The sequence below is a fragment of the Lepisma saccharinum genome, chromosome 12 (genome assembly GCF_977018435.1).
Source record: "Lepisma saccharinum chromosome 12, izLepSacc3.1, whole genome shotgun sequence".
Taxonomy (NCBI): Eukaryota; Metazoa; Arthropoda; class Insecta; order Zygentoma; family Lepismatidae; genus Lepisma; species Lepisma saccharinum.
The window spans coordinates 67827502-67847364 of NC_139240.1; the positions used below are offsets into that span (position 1 = coordinate 67827502).

Genomic DNA, 19863 nt, shown 5'->3' on the forward strand with positions numbered 1-19863 from the left:
TGTAACTGGTATAACCTTGGCCAGCTGTTTAATCCACTTCCTTCTAAACTTAAAACACCTGTTGCAAATCTCACAGTTTATCTTCAATACTTATGTAGATATACAACACTGCGAAAACATCTTTCAAATGAACTTGTTCGAAAGCACTAGAAACTACAAAACACCACGTGCATTTCTTGCTCTTTTTTTTTCAAATACGATATTTTTTAAAACCACCATGCGTAATTACGAAATATGAAGAGAATTATCATGGAGGTAAAAAACTAGTTTTGCCTTGATGATAACACTGGAAGCGGGATGCAATTTAGTGCAAGTAAGTCAATGGCAAGAGGCAAACTGCTTCAGAACCAGTCAGCAATTCGGATTAGGGGAAATTCGTTCTACTTCTTTCGACTATTATTTTCAGTCCGCTGCGATTAACCAGAAACGTTCAAACATTTGAAAGAAACATTCATTGCTTAGCTGATATTCCTTCTGTAAAACTGTTGACCTAAAAGCTTTACTGGAAGCCTGACACAGGAGAATCTTGAAAAGTTGCCAATTGTGTCATGTGTTTCTGTGCTATCATTTACAGTTGAGAACAAAACGAACATTTCACCCAAGCAATTCGTACTTGGTGGAAGGATTATGGGACAAGATTTGTAAGTCATGTACTAAAAAACCACTGTGTTCCAACCTAATTATAATCTAACGCTATTAAATAAGTAGTCCTCTCTTTTTTAAAAAAGTTTTTAAAGTGCTCCTCTGTGCTATGCACCACGCCATGAAGGCGTATACGGGGTGTGGGGTTAGAGCCCCACACTTTATTGATCACGACCGAAGGTGGGGGTGATGTGATCAGCATCAAGCCTCTTAACGCCTTTGCCTCCCAGAGTTTCTTCCAGGTACTCACTTTATACGACGCTGGGTGGGTGCCGGAGTCACTTGAACAGCTGAAAAAAATCCCGGTTCTCCCCCGCCGGGATCAAACCGGGGTCTTTCGCATGGTAGTCAGACGCCCTAACGACTGAGCTACCGCGGCTTAAGTAGTCCTCTCTACATTTTAAAAATAGTAAAAGGTTTGATAATTTTAATATTATTCAAGAACAAAAAAGCTGAAGAAATACAGTGACATAAGAAAAAATAAGAAAAACTAATAAATATTAACATTCTGCGAGAAGTATTAAATTAGAGTAAAATATTTAAAACTTCTTGAATGTTTATTAGCAATAATAGCAAAATATTTAGTGAATTGACAGCATGTAATATTACGTGAGGCAACATATATTTTAAGTAATAATTTTCATTCGTTCGTCATATGCTTGACGGGAACATTTATTTTTTATCTATTTTTCCCCCTTATTTCTGTGTACATTATCACCTTTTTCTATTAACTTTCCCCTTACCCCATTATCTTATTAGGAGACAATATCCTTATTAAGAACAAAGTAAAACACATCTGAGAACAAAAAGAAGACATATAGGAAGTAAAATCACTACGATGTTGATAAAGAAAGCTGATGCTTGTTCCAGGCGCCATAGGGTAATTTTCCCGCCAAAAAGACAGTCACACCTTGAACTCTCAGTTTTATCAGGAAATTTGCAAGTGGCAGTGGAAAAAAACTGTTAAAAACTAAAAAAAACGTTAACTAAGATCGTAAAATTAGTTTTAAAAAGTTACCTTTTCGACGAAGTTGTCGATAGTAAACTGTTTGGAAAACTCTACCAACATGTCCTTCTCCTGCTTCTCTTCCGTCTTGGCTCTTTCCACTTTGAGTTTCTTGATTCCCGTGATGTCCTTGGACATTTTCAATTCTGCTATCAGATCCTCCTTTTGGGTGGTGAATGCTGGTGGTTCCCCTACAATAAATTTACAGTTACGTTAATTTTAGATGTAGTGTGTATTAACATGAACCTGTAGGAATATAAAGTGTGTTAAACTCTGTGATAGCGTTAGTTACACAGAAGATTATCACAAAGTCTTTTAAAGAAATATGTATGGTATGTATGGTAATATGATTGCATGTCGCATTAACAAGCAACGTCATGCAAGTTAACTTGACTTGTATGTACTTTTACTTTTGAGAAATTGCACGTGTTGGATTTAAAATATTACATTTGTTTTAACACTGTAACTTAACTGAATATCACTATATTTTAAGATATATTTTCGACATATTTAACACATTTTCATGAATCGTTAACATATGATGCCTACACTAACTAATTATTTTAACAACTTTCTTAAATATATGTATATTGTGGTTGTTTACAAAATCTTCGAACAAATCTTCCCAATCTGCTATCCTAGTCTAGTTTTATCATTCAACTTCAGATCTTTCTGAATATCTTCTTAGCTGTTTAGATATTCTAAAACAAAATTCATGACATTTATCTCATATGTAACTATTTAGTGAGAATCAGCAAATAAGAATCTAAATTCTACATTAAATTGAATCTCTTACAGCATTTATGAGCACTAAAATACCTCAAGCATCTTTTTAGATGTCTTTAAAGATTAACTTCCACACGATAATGCAAAAATAATCCTTACTGTAGGAGAATAAAAGCAGCATTGCATTCTGTTAATAATAATAATAATTAATAATAAACTCGCCGAATGCTTATTGAATAAAAATATCTTGTAGAATAGTTCCAAAATGATATTTATGCCAATTATACCAATGGTAAAATGGGCTTTAAAAGTAGAATTACCTTTGAAAAACAAAATTATGGCACTCAAACAATTTAGACATATTAACTAAGCTTTCAAAAGTTGTCCAATTTTATCCATTGTGTAATTATTATGTCCTACTTTTACATGATTAAGGATTTCGAAGCTCGAATTAAATTCTCACATATTGACTTAACAAATGTCTGATATTTATATCTTCGAATATAGTCAATTTCCTTGCTTTCGGGTTTGATATCCAGTGCAGTTACATTATCCAGCGGTTTGGAACTCTTTGTAAACTGTAGGTCCGTCTCGATTTAGCCTATCTGATCATAAAGTGGACCTAAAGATTTCCTTTCTTTGGTGACACTTGTTCTCCATTGAGTTGGAGAAGTTATATGAGAAAGGTTCTATACTTAACTTTCAACAATACCATGTTAACTTTACCGTTATTGAAACAAAAAGTAACTTGTCTGTGACAAGGATTGGTTGTAAGAACGGCCTATGAGGCCAAAACACGCCTGCTTAAGGAAAGGCCATTCTATTCTCTCTCTTATGAGCGTTGACTACTTACCACTACTTCAGACAGAGCCACAAGAGGTTCATAGAGAGTATTAACAGACTTTTGCGCCTATTTTGTTGTCGCTAAAGGGGGAAATATTGATAAACAATTGAAAATCTTAATTTACAAAAGTTCAACAAACACACTAAGGTTATGTATAAACGAATATGAACACTTAGGCCAGGTAGTGAATTTAATTTATGAATTTACTTGCTTTCAGTGGAAGAGGGCATAGAAGGACTACTTCTTAAACACCCTATACAATCATCACGGAAAATCCTGTCATTGCACTGTCTTGATGGCAGAGTGAATTAGTTTGTAATTTTCGAATGTCGTCACGGAAGTTCCAGAGTTCGACGTCCGGTCTGGGCGTTCTCTGCGAGTGTATCATCTGGTTGCGGTTGGTTCCAAGTGGCAGAAAAGCGACGTAAAACAAAAAATAATACAAATATGTTCATTTCTTGTCACCTTGTATGAGTTTTCCCTTTTGTAGTGTCTCCTGGCAATCAACGGTTCGGTTCCAGTGTTAGTTTCTTGTCTGGAACACATTTTGTTATCCTAGTTACTTTTCTGCCACCTTGTACTAATCGTGACGTGCTTGGTTGATTTGGTTCATTTTACTTCGATTTTCTGCCACTTTTGGTTAATCGCAGAGACGAAGAGCAGTTACGATATGAAACTAATGAAGAGAAACTCAGAGAACTGGAAGCATACCGATTAGCCTATCTGTACATAAAGTGGATTAAAAACAATTATAAAAACTATCAGAGGACATCCATACCCAGGCCGGGATTCGAACCCGGGACACCTGGCGTCGTAGCGCGCTGTGATAACCACTCCGCCACGGCGTGACGATGAAAATGGATTAGATGAAACTAATGAAATGACAGGCACCGTGAAATACACATGCCAATACCGGGATTCGAGCCCGGATCATCCTGTGACGAGAAAGTGCCACGAAGGTAACCATTCATTAACCCATATCCTTATTTGAAACTATGGTACTATTCCTGATTGGCATATCTGTGCATAAAGTGAACTCAAACCAACTTTTCATGATGTTGATGCACTCACAAGTACAAGTACTACAACTAATTCTAAGGGAAACTCATAATAATTGGACATACCTGGGAGAGGCTTGTTCAACGATGTCAATGATTTGCTGAGCTTGTCCGTCCTCCTGAGCTGCACGCTGTGAAGATCCTGGATGCTGATGGCTGCCAAGGGTTGGCCGGGGGGTGGGTTGGCGAGGGAAGGTGCCGGCGCCAGAGGCATGTGCGGGGGAAGGTCCTTGGCGCCATCCTGCTCGGGGATAGCCGGGAGAGGAGGCGGCGGTGGACCGGGCGACGACGCGCTGGTCGCGCCGCTGTCCACCCCGCTGTCCGGAGAGATGGACAGCCCGTTCACCAGATCTGAATCCGGCCGTACCCCGTCCACGCTGCTGCACTTGCTGCTGGCGCTGCTCGTGGTGCTGGAGATGGTGCCGAACTTGTTGGTGCCGTGGGCGCACTTGCTTAGGCTCCTCAGGTATTCGGACGGCTTTATGAGGGCGTCCGAATCGCCCGGGGAGGACGGGAACTTCGGAGGGATGAACGGGAGCACCATTTGCTTGTTGACGAGGTGTGGGTGCCTGTCCTCTCCTGGCGCTGAGGTGTCCCCATCTACCGACGACCTGGAGAACTGCTGCTGCGCGTCGACAGCCAGAGACGACGGACGCGTAGGGCACAGTTTCTTTCCGTAACCTGCGAGAGAAGCGAAAACATGCACAGTTAGAACCACACGGTAAGTTTCCCGAGCCAAGAAAAGGTAAAAATCGTTACGCCAAAAAGAACGGCAGAAGACGAAAGCTAGCGCGGGCTACTTCCCAACTAGGTCGGCAACGGACAAGGCCAGACTCGCATCCATGCACAGGCTGCCGCTCGGAATTTCCCCGCAGAAGGGAGAAAATAAAAGGTAGCCAGCGAGAAGAGATACCGTCTTCCAGCCACGGGAGTGTGACAGTACTTTTACATACTGCACGTGCTCCAGATCGCTGTTGGATCATGTGACGTAGAAAGCTTGCCCAGGAGGCTCTCATATCCGATTATCTGCACGCGATAACCCAAGGAAATTCCCAAGAGCATGATACATGTATTGATACCTTGAGAGTATTGTAATATACACATTTACACAAATTATAAGAAAGGGATTGATTCATCACTTAAGTACACAGAGAAAAAATCGTACAGGGGTGGCCAACAAAAATTGAAATAATTAATAATATTGATGCTACAAAATTATAATCTAAATCATAAGGCTCATATAAATATTAGAAACATAAGTATAAGTTTTTTGTTATTTATTTAATTCAACTAAAAATATTTGCAAATTGTATATATATACTAATACAGATTAAACATAGAACTACGTAACCACGCATATAAATCAAGGAAGAACCATTTCCTACTTTTTATACATATTAAAACCCACGAATTGCTTCGATACCAATCATATGATAAAATTAGATATTCCTAGAATAAACGTTTCTGACATGACACATAGTTCCTACTTTCGTAAAGATAAAGTTCCCGGTGCATATAGCACCGTGCCATGAAGGCACATATAGGGGATGTGGGGTTAGGGCAACACACATTCTCGATCTCAGCCATTTCTGTTTCCACATCAGATTAGTAAAAATACTACAAATCGTTAGTTTGTTAATATAGTTAATCACTCTTTAAAATTCAGTAAAATGTTTACATTTGTAATTTGAATTGAATTTGATGGTATTTAACTTTTTCTTATCTTATTAACTGATTTTTTCCAGTTTTTTAAGTGTTTGTTAAGTTTTTTACGTAGTGCTAATTAGTTTCACTGAATTATACCTATTTCCTCTGTTCGTCTCTTCCCAAGTACAGTTTCATACGTTTCAGAAGCAATAAACCGTTTGTGGCGTTAATTTTTAACTGCAATGTTGCCAGTTTCCAACAAAATCACTGAAAACCTTAACAATTAGTACGTCACTCATTAGGAAAAAGTATTTTGGCATACTTTTTGCTAACACACAATGTACCCAGATTTTATATCAATTTGGTTCTTTGGCAAAATGAGCAATTACATAGAATCTACTAGTTAGAACACACGTTACCTTTTCAATTCCGAATTTGCTAATTTACGCATTCAATATTTCCTTTGCCTTTGATGTGTCTAGCTGCATTTAGTCTAGGTTGAGAGAGTCTCATTTAGGTTACAGATACTACTAGATGATTGAACGGTGAAATAAATTCAATTAATAACAAATCAAAACTCTCAAAACGTGGAATTTTATCGTCTGGATTTACTTTTCCGGTACTCTGACCACACGTTAAGCCTTTTTAATTAAAACTCCTGCACCAGTTCTGTCGCATGCAATTGTCATGCGTGTTTTACTGAATGGCGTGATGTGGCCGACACGAGTCTTCACCCAACTACCTCTGTAATATATGTGTAGTGAACAGTGCCTTTTAGAAAGAAGGAACTGGTACCACTGTTACGAGTATCATGGCTTGACAATCTCTATGAGATTAAGTTTCGCATAGATTACTTTATGAAGAAGCGTCGAAATAAGCGGTTTAATATATAAAGTGTAAATTCTGGATAGTCTCCCTCCGTGCTTTGGACTCTGACTGCGGGAAGGCATGGGTTCGAGTTCGCCTGGGTTTTCGGTCTGTGTATAGGACAGGTGGCAACCCACCATCGTGAGGAAATTGGGGAGGATGCGAGTGAGTAATCCGGTCTCGGAAATCTGTATATCCTGAGATTTCGACGTGCTAACCTCACGTCACCCCATTACCGGTTGAAATACTCCACACCTCTAGATAGGATTGTGGAAGGGAGATAGGCCAAGGCCCTTCGAGGGCTATCGAGGCACGGGTTATTATAAAATTCTGGATAGGCCGTACATTTTACATGGTTGTAAAGACGTCAATATACACCAAAACGCAGCCTTCAGTCACCGTATTTGTATCCACAAGAACTGATATTGAACATCAAATACAGATTTCGGTTCCACTTCGCTCACAAGATCAACGGATCAAGGTTATACTGTCAGCAATAGTGTCAGTGGCGTAAAATTAGATGGGCTTGTGGGGCGCGAGCTCACCTAATAATTATGCATTATTATTATTTGATATCGTGATGGGTTGCTTATTGAAAGCTGTAAATAGCAGATTTTTATATAAAAAAACATAAGTAAGGATTAATTGTTGGCGTGCATTAATATCATGGTAGGGGGGAGGACAGTTAATTTTTTTCTTGGTGGACAAGGCTTAGCATTAAGAGGCCATAGTACTGGGGCAAAAGTTGGGGGAAGGGGGGCAACTGCTTCCCCCACGCTCTCCCTAATCGCCGCCACTGAATCCACTTGATGCTAAAAGTTAGCGCCCCTGAATAGTGTTCCTTTGAAGATAATTTAGTGAAGAATTTGGAATCATTAAATAATGATTTTTGATTTGGTTTATTTTACTTCGCATTTCTGCCACTTTTGGCTAATCGCGAAGATGATGAGAAATGATACAATGAAATTGATGAAGGGAGGACACGAATATCACCCATGCGGGGATTCGAACCCGGGACCCCTGGCGCATTAAACAAAGAGAACATGTGGTTTATCATAATATATCAATCCAATTCGAAAAGCATTCGGTGTGATACTCATGTTGCTTCTTCCGGTTGTGATTCACCTGATAATGATTTACAAACGTAAATACATCAGGAATCCTGCTCATTTAGGAATTGCTTTGACTAATAGGCTTCCTGTTGCATCTTATCTGTTGGATCACTCGTTACACGAATCGCCTGCCGATATCAACACTACACGTCAAGTGACTAACCAGCACTTGATGCTACATGATAAGAAATTGTTCGTATCGTGAACTTTGTTTTATTCTGTTTTGTTGTTCCCTAAGTGCTGGATATCCTGTTAATTACCAATTGGTAACATGTACTGTAACTGACAATAACAATACCAGAATTTCACTGAGCAGAAGTCTCATAATGCAAATTATGACTTTCCCAGAAATGCGATTACGAAAGACTGTTTTCCATGGATACCGAGTCTAGAATCTATGAAGCAGACTAGTTTCGTAGACCTGCACGAGCTAATTACTGCAATGGACAAATGTAGTCGTGTAAATGAACAGAGTAAATTACCACATTTTGGAACTAACATCTGAAAACAATCGGCTAATTAATTATGTAGAGTTACAGACGAGCTTACAATAATGTCGTTTTTAAGGGGTTGCATAACTGAAGTGAATCGTAAAAGTGGTGGCATAATAATGGATTGGCATTTATGATTGTGATAAAGTTCATTATATGGCTTGTCCTATTATTGAAAATATTTGAATGTTACATATGTTCCCAGTCTTTTATAATTATTATTCTAAGACAAGACCTTTTTTAACCTCAGGAGAGATTAGTGTTATATTTTTATAATCACACTTTCTACAATATGAACTTGGTTAAGAAGGAAGATACATCATTAGCACTGTTCTGTTACTATCAGTGAATGAATTATTATGAAGCTCAATAGTTGATATGGGTAATTTTATTTAAAAATTGATGTGTTTTCATGTTCGCTGTTAAAGGAAAGCAGAAACGACTGACACGGAGTGTAACGCAGAATAATTATCGAATTGAGTAACGTGCCGCGGTGCACTATGGGCCAAAGCAAACATTCATTAAGCTGTGCAAAACCGTTGCGCAGCTCGTAAGAACAGAAGGAAACAATGGACGATTTACTACATCCAATGCATACTGTCACACATGAATATGTAGAATAGTGCCAGTCAGCTAGTGTCCATGATACATTAGAAACAATGATCCCGTTCCTATTAGTGGAAGACTCATGTAATGACCCATTACTTAAACTGAAAAGCGCAAAGTCTTATGACATGAATAGATTCGAAACAAAGGGAATATTCTTTGTTGAGACTTAATCTTCCAGATAACGGGTCTTTTTCTAGGTTCATCATGAAACAAAAGTAATGACGTCATTAGGGTAATAGTCTTGAAGCTTTCTTGTTGTCTAGCGATAAGATTTTCTCGGAATATCGAACAGGTGGCAAGTTGTGGAAAGGTTTTCTAGCTGTTGAGAAAGCTAAAGTCACTCTCAGGAATTGAAGATGATGTTAATAGCTCTCAAAAAAGAAAAAAGAAGGACTGTATTATTGATTGTTTTAGTCATTTTCTGAAGCATTTGTCCCAGAACTTCTTAGCTCAAGCGCAAAAATTACTCCCCACCCCTCCATCATTATTTCCCTTCTCACTTCCTGTTTTTGTCTTCTCTTTTTCTTAGTTCCTTTTTGCCCGTGGTTTCAAATTTATGGAAGCTTACTGTAGCGTTGGTTTATGTTCTTCTCACTTCCTTCTCTTCTACTGATGTCTATGTTGCAAAGTAGCTTTTCTAAAGTCGCATCTTCAGCAATTTGATATTCTCCATCCATGACCTGCCAATGTGGATTATCCTATTCTTCCTTCAATTACTATTTTCATTATTTTTCCGTGTTTCAGGATATGGCCTACCATGTTGCATCTTTCTGGACGATTGATTGCCACGTACTTCTCTGGCTATACATGTTTCAAGACATCTATCAAGATAATATATTTGATTATCATATACGGCAGCGCCACATTCTATTTTAGCTTCAACTTCTGCTCGTGTTTCGTGTCAATATAGTGCTGTGCCACAGACGAATGGATTTAGGTAAACTCTTCTTTGCCTGTGCTATTCTACTTGTGATCTCTCTCCGGCATTTTCCAGCATTGGTTATTGTTCTAAAGTAGCAATATTCTTCCTCTGCCCTATCATTATTTTGTACCACAACATTTGTTGACAGTCTAGAGAACTACTTTAATTTCGGTTATTATTTTGTTAAGACCTGCTTCGTTCTCACTGAGGAGCGCTACGTCATCGGCATAGGTGTAACATCATAATTTCTTGTCCTCTGACATTAAATGTCTCCTTTACTTCATCCATTGCCTACTCAATGTATAAATTGAGTGGTTCCGGACTAAAACTTCATAACCCACAAAAGTATGGAACTGAGAATAATGCATGTGAACGTTTCCATTGCATTGTTGTGGCTGATGTATTACCTACACCTTCCTGTGTGTTTTTGCCAATTAACGAATACCGAATGAGCTTTGTCACTAATGTGTGAGCAACAGGAGACTATACAACAACAGAACCCAATATTCTCAAATTTGAACTGAGTGAGAGTTATCAAGTTTTACTCCTGAGCCGCTCAACTGGAAATCAGTGGTGGCAGAACAACCTTGTTTTACATAGCACGTTAACAGATTCTTCGAAGAGATATTATGAAAATAAACCACTGGCGGGGTGGGGGGGGGGTGCTAAACAGGTGCAGTTTAATCCTACAACAAGCTCTTACAGAACTACTTTTGTGGTGTCGCCAGTGGAAACTTGAATTGAATCCTCAGAAATGCTCCTGACTCATCATATTCTTAAAAAGGAACAAACTTATATCTCTTTAAACTCTCGAAAACTGTCCCATCAAAAATGTTTCCTCTCAAAAAGATCTTGGTGTTATCATCGATGAAAAGCTAAACTTCAATGATCACATTACATATACGACTACTAAGCGAGCCATGCGTCTCCTTGGTATTCTGTACAGGTTCCCTGAAATCCAAAATCAATCACCCATTAGCATATTTTTCAAATCCTTTATCTCTCCCATTCTTGAATACTGCTCCCCCATCTGAACAATGGCTTCTAAAAACTAATCTTTCCAGGATTGATTCTGTCCTCAGCTTTTCCTCGCCATAGAATACCTTCTCTCAGACACCTCCATAAAACAGATATTATGTCTATTTTGAAGATCCAGTCACCACACACTCGTCACGAACTAGCAGACATGAATTTTTTGCATAAAATCATTAATGGCAAAATTAAAACAGAATTCCTTGTCAACCAATTTCATCTACGAGTTCCCGCACGGCCAACCCGCAACCTAAAGCTCTTTAACATTCCTGCCACAAGGCTACAGCTGTAAATACAGATATTTTCTTGTCAGAACACAGTTTCCGACAATCGCTAAGAATGTACGTGTAACATTTTCCTTTTTTCCTTTGCCATCTTGTATTGTCTTGTCGCTAGTTTCAGTATAAAAATGGGTCTTGCAGTACTGTATCTGAAACTTTAAGTAAATAAATAAATAAAATTTAGTAGCAGATTCAAGAACGTGATTTGACCAATATGTAGCCAGTAGCGTGACTCAACTGTTACCAAATGAGCGTATGATTCGTACAAACTCTCTTTTCGAGCAGACCCGCGAAGCACATCGCCTTCTTCAACTGGCACGCAGCAATCTGCAACACGAATGCACAATGCAGGAAAACAATAATGGGAGTTCAAGTTTTAATCGTTAATTATAATTGCCGAGGTAACACGTGATGCGCTTGTTGTTTAGAACGACCTTCTGGTCCTTGACAATTCACGAGAACCTTGAGCAATTAACAGTGTAGAGAGATTGTTCACCTGAGAAGTATGGACGTGCTGTGCTGCATATGTAAAGGTATTAAAATGTATTTTGATGTAATACTAATATATCCCATAACATGTTTTCAAGCAGTGCCGGATCTACAAGTATTGGGCCCCCCGCAAAATATTGCCAAAGGCCCCCTCTACCTACCTACCGTGTCAACTGTCGCCATTTCACATTCCTATCGAGATTACTTAGATTACAAAGCTAACCGCCTATGAACAAATGGGTTGCGGCTATTTTAAGAGTTCACTGGATTTTTTTTTCACGGTTAGTCTTTTAAATTACATATTTACTTATTTACTTTTCTAGAATGAAGTATGTGTAATTTGTATAAGAAAGCGTAAAAGAGGGCTTCTTAAAGTACTCGATGTTAGCAAACAATATGATTATATACTCGGTGCACAACCCTACAAGTAATTCTGCCGGCGGCCATGCTTATGGGCCACATGAAGTGTAATATCCTTCAAGGTGGGTCCCGGACAGAAAAAGGTTGAGAACCACTGGTTTAGGAAGAACCACATTAGTGTGTTCCAAGTAGACGCCCGCCATATTGGTGGCCGCCATATTGAATGCAACTCAACACTGTTTTCTCACACCTAGAAAATGATACATTTGTTACAATCATGCAATCGTAACTTTTTCCTGATTAAAGGTAGTTTGAAGAAACCTTCACCTCTGCATTTCTCGTGAAATTCCAGCCTCATTTGATTCTAGTCTGACTGCCACACGGGAAACCCGTGGTGGGTGTCTAAGATCGGAATTTTTCCAGCTTTGTCCCCGCATAAAGCGACTCTAGGGCTGATCCAGCCTTAAATCAAATGGTACCCGGGGCGATAAACGCCGCCACATCGAAAATATGTACGGCCTACCCCCACATACCCTAAATGTGTCTACATGGCACGGTGCTATATGCATAGGGAACTTTAACTTTACCTGTATATATTGTATTATTTTCTGTACCCCTGAGTAACTGAGTTTATTTTTTACATACGCATATACAAATACTGTACTATGTCAATGGCTGAGAGCCCTCCTGGACTCCCCGCACTGCGGGGTTTTGCGGCTTGTAGATCCGGCACTGTTTTCAAGCTACATCTGTAGGCTTAAAGTCAGTTACTTATGTACTGAAGGTTATATTAGATTACCATTCAAGATAAGATCTGTACGTTCTGAAAAACGCACAAACTACGATATTCGTTTATGATGTTCTTTGGTTCGTGAAATGAAGAGACAGTGTTGCCAAATACTACGATTAGATGGTACTAAGACACTACAATGATTACTCAAACTTGAATAGCACAGATTGTACACTTTTCTTGTCACTTGTGTAAGCACATGTCACATAACGTACAGTGGGATCCACTAGTATTGTTCAGCAAATTGTCCATGATTATTTTCATTAATTTTTCTCTTGCATCCTATGTGTTTTTAAGCGATGAATTTTTATGTATGCTGGTGCAGAAGCTGTCAACAGCTTGTTTGGAGTTTCCTTTTAATTCTTGAAGCTCTTATTGGATCAAATGAAGTGCACGAACATGGTGATGGGCAATTTGCACGGTAATACTCAGGGATCCCACTGTACAGTATAAGTTCGAGTTTGCTTAACTCCACTTCATACCTCAAAAGGCTAAACGGGAATGAACCTATAGTTTTAAGTGGATTGTGCCCCCATCCATCCGTACAGTTTTAACAACAAGTATTACTTTATTTAGTAAGCTTACATAGAGCTAACCTTTTGTTTATGTAGGTCAGCTATCGATCGTAATGCCTGGACCTAGAAAACTGTTGTTTAACATAATTGCACGAATTCAGAGTCTAATGTGTAACATCTTTGGAAATATGAAGAAAGGTTTGATGAACTGGTTTGGTTCTACAGATCGTAAATTGTTTCATAAAGTAGGAGAATAAATCAGGGTTGATTTTAATATTGTGATATCGATGAAATGACCTGGCCATACTGAACTGAGAGAGTGGTTCTAGAACTAGTTTCTTGCAACATGAATTATCTTCATTAGTGCAACAGTGCGATTCAATCAATGATTAATGTCCTATCGACACAACATGGATAATATTAAGAATATGAAGTTGCTAAACATGAAAGGTCCACAAAAGTGTATTGTATTAAAGCACCACAGAATGTTGGCAATGTTACGTGCAAATCAACATTGGATATCAAGTTACTTATCGAAATGTCCTTTACATGCATACTTATGTGATAGATTAGACAGAGAAAATGTCCGTAGGGGAGCAAGGGGTGACCTTTTTGGAATGTTTCAATCTCTCTGTCGTAGTACGTCTTGTGCAAACTTCATAGTTGTAGGCTACCCGAGAATTTGGTGCCTGGCTGCAGTCAGGGTAATATTCTGTGGGGCGGTATTTTGTCTTTACGTGTGCGTCTACGCGGTATCGGGTCTAATATAGAGATGTTAATCCTCTTATACTTTTATTGCTTTTATAGCCTTGTTAATGATTTGATTTCCGCAAGATGAGTTGTAATATAGATACTTTGCTCGATTTCGTAAGCCCTGTCGTATACTTTGTTGTTGATAAAGGGACAATCGGGATTTTACATAGAGGGTGTAAATAGTTTAAGCGCTGACGCATCCAGAACCTTAATTTCAATCAATCTCTCGGTACTACTTTACTATACCAGAGACACCTATCAATGACTTATTTTGCAATTTTTTACATTACTAACGTACTATTCTGCATTGCGGAACAGTTATTTAGGTGAAATAATGAATTTCTAACGAAAATAATGTATATTTCTTACATTAACGAGTACTTACTGTTGTTCCTTATTTCCCACAAACCATCCACGGGTAGCCCCCAAAACCATTGACATTAGCCCAAAAATTCACGATAGCCATACGAACCATAACGGGGACGAGGTATGCCTACTAGGTTAGGTTAGGCCTGTTAGGTTAGGTTCCATTAGCACTCCTTTCGTTCAATTTAGCATATACGGACAATACGGACCGTATTGTGCTCTCGTGCACAAAGCAAATGGCGGCAGCAGCAATAGCGCGTCGAAAATAGATTTTCGTACATAACCACATGCATTCGCATTAAAATGGATCAAAACTACATTCCCGAACATCAACATGCTACAGAAAATGATTTGCGTAAGTACTTTCTCCTGTAAATTTGAAGAAATCCGTCTCTGGTATAGTAAAGTGTTACCAATCTCTCTCTTCCATGAAACTAATGCTTGACATTCGACTCTCTGTTCGACTGTCAACTCACTGCAAAATTACTAATAGTTTAAAAGTTTCTTTGTGGGATAGGTGATATTTTTGTTTTGTTTTTAAGTTTCGGTAGAGCTTCGGTTTTACAGGTACAATAACAACTCGAGAATATTTTCTTTATGCACGACGTTTTTGGAGAGAGCTGTACAAAAAAGTTAACAAGGATTCAAGTGGCTATTCACTTCCACTGATCCGTAACATTCGGTCTTTTTTCAACTCTTGCGGGTTACTGTACTTCCTGGTTTTACTAACTTTTCCGCCAGTTTTCTATGCTCTATTTGTGTGTATTTTGCCCTCATTTTTTGTTTTTAAAATTTTGTTGTTCATCTTTTTACTATATTTCTTTGTTTTGGTCCAGATAATTTCACCAAACTCACGATTTTTCATGCAAATGAAGTTATGCTCCTAAAAACTCTTTGCGATGTTACTGTTTAGGGCACAGACATCCAACTCATACATTGTCAGAATGTCATGGATATATTATAATACCGATTAACCGCACACATCAAAACACAAGGGTAATTATAAAGGATTTACGCCAAACTATTTTTTTTGGTACTTCATCGGGTTGAAACTGATTGTATTTATTGCTTCTTATTTTATTATAGTGAAGTAAAGTGAAATATTGATAATGATTAATGATATTAAGCGTTTGAAAATATGTATATGATCGGTTAATTCATTCCCAGAAGTCTGGGTTTGATTGGTTGAAGTAACTTGGTTTTGCGTGACGTAAGTTTCGATGTACTTGAAAGTGATTAGGTCTACAAGAGGATTGATTGATTGATTTTACTTCGCTTTTCTGCCACTTGTGGCTAATCGCCAAGATGAGGATGGGTGATGATGTGATGAAATTGATGAAAGGATAATCACAAAGAACGCCCAGGCCGAGATTCTAACTGGCGTCTACAAGAAAAATGCGAAGTAAAAGAATGAATGACGGGAGTCGATACGCTGACCCCGTTTCACCCAACTCTCAGCGGCTCTACCATATGCGTAGTTGTTCCAACTAGATATCGACACCATATGCCAATTCAAATTCCCCAATTAATGGCCCAATTAATGCTCATTACGTTAGCACAATATTGGCGCTTAATTGCCCGAGATGGTACGTATCTAGAAAACTCCCTAGCGCGTGACCGTGAGTTATACTGTAAGCTTCGGGACTAAATACAGTCCTTCCTATTTGGTGTAAAGTGATCAATTAGGAGAACAAATCTCACAAACAGTGATAATATAAAATGAATTTTGAAGAAGTGTGTTAACAACAGGTTGTTTATCGTCGCGTTAACAACCTTGAGCACAAGAGAGCAGAGTAACATTTTTAATAACACATTTCTTGGATTGTAGCTGCTCAGGATTCTGTGAGGCGTGATGTGAAGTGTAAAAATTGCCTGTTCAAGTTCTGGTTGAAATGGCAGAAGACGTTGTAAAGTAATTGGATTTCAACCTGCCAGCTCCTCATTTACATTCCAAGTAACAAATCTTGATTTTTATGTTTCATCGTGGAGCCAATTTGACACTTCGTTCTTTTTAAGGGCACGAAACGATAAGGAAGATGGTAGGAAGTATTACAGTGATATAGAGTTGTCCGTAAGTAGCATGTGCCATATACAGTCACAGTTTCGAAGCAAGAGAGAATTAATCGTACAAAAGCCACTGACCACTAAATTGACCAAAACAAATTGTTTGGGTTATGATTATTTCATGAACTTGATATTTGGCTTCAATTATGTACAATATATGCAAGAACAGAAAACGAGAAAGGTAACAAGCAAAGTGTCCATCACTATCTTCATTCCTTTTTATTCCATACACTGTGTTGTTTTAAGGAATGGAATTCTGTTGATTTGAAGGAGATTTTGTCCTCTGCTTGTTGACGTTTTTATTTCAATTCATGAGAATCACATTGTGGAAAACAGGCTGAATGTGAATAGTGATGGACAATTCGCATATACTAGTGTATTTTAGGGAAAATGGATTTACACAAACTTGAATTTTTTTTATACTTGCTAGCAAAGTCGGATGAGGCTCGAATGCGAGCTTCGATGGTACAATTGGACTCCCAATTGGGAGGAATATTATTTTTAAAGGGCTGAAAAAAATTATGAAAATGAGAAAATGGAATGAAACATTAAAAAGAAGTGAAGGCAACTAGGGATATAGTAAATTCCCTTACTCGCACGTCGCTCTCCTTCCACTATTAATGAACCGCGACGGTGAGGATGAAATGTTCATTACATTAACTTGCTGGGGTATTCAGAAAGATAACACCCATGCCTAGCCAGGAATCGAACCTGGTACCTCCCGCCACTGAGGAGGTGATTATATGTACTCGCTACGTTGTCAGCACTGAAGGCCGATAATCCTATTGTATAGCTTATAGTGAATGGACACTGATATCTTGTAAACTTGTCAATAACAATCTGAACGAGGGGACAATGAAATGACAATGACAATGAACGATTGCAGAGTATTCGTAAATATCCTTCGAAAGTGTGGGTTCCCCAAGCGAAATGGCTAAGGTAAAATTGAGATTATCAAGTAATGGCTGTTTTGGGTTTTGTCGAAGTGTTATCGAACTGTAACTACAGTTACCACACGATCTCTTCCACAGATTTCCACAATTTCTACACATAAAATAAAAGGACACCACTTCAATCGCATACACACACGTTAGGCATTTTAAACCAAAACACAGAAACTTGCCTTTAGAAGAACACAGAATCCAATTCGTACCAGCCGATGTACAACTTTTCACACAGCTGTACGATTCGACAAAACACACGGTCACATTCATTCACTTGCAGTAACTGAGGTACACAAGAGCAAAGAAAGTTAACTCCTTTTCACTTCGACCGCCGTTCGATTCCTGCCACTTTCTGGGTTGCAACGACCGCCTAATAAGTTACGCTAAATAAACGTCCACGATATATTGGCGGCGCCACCGTCGCTCCAATTTTTTACATTCCCTTTTGTTAAATTGCTTCACGATCTGGCAACACTCAAGAATTTAATTGAGGTGTGCTGTAACAGATACGAGTTTTATCCGATACGCATGCGTGTCTCGCTAACAAGGAAACATTTTTGCCCTCTGATTTATGCTTTCCAATTGCTTTTTTCGATACGTGAGGTGTAGAACCTTTAATACGTCATGCTTGAGCACGTCATGACTAGATTGTCCTCCTTTGGTTTCGTATGAAAATGGCTATCTCTTTCTCTGGATTCCATTGTTTCGCTTTTCTTATTCACTGCAGAATGCCAATCGCAGCAGCAGATATGGTGTTAATTTCAATGTCCAGTTTGATTGTAACACGATGATACTTGTTGATATGCATAGATAACAACGTACAAATTTCATTATGATCCTTAAACATGCATGATTTTAATGAGATAACACAGATTGCGTGTAGGAAAGCAAGATAGATAAGCGTGTTTGAAAACGTTTGGCTACACAGTTAGAATGGCTTAGTCAAAGGTGACTCAATCGATATATTCAATCGATATATCGCTTACTCAGATTTGTTTAGTAACTGCTTTCGAATTCTCAAACGTAAATCGCATTCATAAGTTTTCTAAGTATCGCATTTTTATTTATGACACACATATTTATATTTTGGTTATTTTACGTCGCTTTTCTACTACTTGCGTTAAACGCGACGATGAAAATGGATGATGAAATTGAAATGGTGTAGATACAAATGCAAGGATACGTCCACGCGTAACCAGGGTTCGAATCTGAGACCTCTGGTATCGTAGCATGTCATGCTGACCACTCTGCAATGGAGACCACCATTCTGTGAATTAAGTAACAATCCTTTCCTTCAGGGGTAAGAACAAGCAAGTACCACGATAATGACAGCGGAGGGGGGTAATGCTCGAAAGAGGGATTAATAACTAAACGCTGGCTGCTACTTTTTGAGCTTTTCATTTAGTCTAAAGGTATGGAGCTCTGCTGAATGCGTCACGGATTCTTGGGCGGAGAATTGTCACGTAGTTGGAAGACCGTCTGTGTCACGGTGGAAACTCATGAACGGTGGAGAACCTATCTACCCTTATCAGTGGTTCAATCAAACTGATACAACAAAGATTTAACTACAACAAAGTAATCTTTGAATTATCGCCACACCCACTGGCAATATTTCAGCGTTTGATATGGATACAAATGGAAGAACCAAGCAATCGATGAAGCTAAAAGCAAATAAGGAGACATGGTATCAATCCGCGAGAAGATATTTCATGGTGCCTGTACTAAAAGTGGCTCGCCATATTGTAATGGTTACTAAGGCATCCTTCAATGTATAAAGTTGGTCTGCGAGTGGTGCTCAACACACCCCGAACCGTTAACACATCCTCGATATCGGCCATTTTGGAGATGATGTGATCAGCACCAAGCTCTGGCCGCCTTTAACCCCGCCCCCAAGGTATCCATGGGTTTGAGGCTGGGTGAACCCCAGCGCCACTTTATGCGGGGACAAGGCCGGAAAAAATCCGACCTTAGATCAACCACCCTGGGAATCGAACCCGGCTCCCCCAACCAGTTGCCCAACAGACTTTTTTTTAGTTTAAAGGAACAGTCTTCCCCGCACATTAAACTCATATAAATTAATCTCAATTCTCTTTCTTATTCAGGACAGACGAACACAAGCATCCATGTCTGAAAAGGAATCCTTGGCCTCGTAGCGTGCAGTGCTGACCACTCTGCCACGGAAGTCGACAGCGACTACCAAGTTGGATAATAAATAAAATTACAATAACCTCATAAAATAATCCTTGAAAGTAATATGAAAGACAAGTCCATACAGGCTTAGGAAGGACGATTTTAGTGTTTCGGATTAGTGTACATCTGCATAGTGGAACAAATTGAAAAGATAA

General features: G+C 38.8%; 1 protein-coding gene across 7 annotated transcripts in view; it reads right to left on the reverse strand.

The window, feature by feature from the left end:
* f (espin protein forked) overlaps window positions 1-19863 on the reverse strand; it is a 438384-nt gene that overhangs the window by 13678 nt on the left and 404843 nt on the right. For all 7 annotated transcript variants that reach the window (XM_083132567.1, XM_083132569.1, XM_083132566.1 and 4 more), the window contains 2 exons: window positions 4343-4957; window positions 1661-1839 (listed from right to left, as the gene is read on the reverse strand). In XM_083132567.1, coding sequence (XP_082988693.1) covers window positions 1661-1839; window positions 4343-4957 — 794 coding nt within the window. The remainder of the gene's footprint in view (window positions 1-1660; window positions 1840-4342; window positions 4958-19863) is intronic.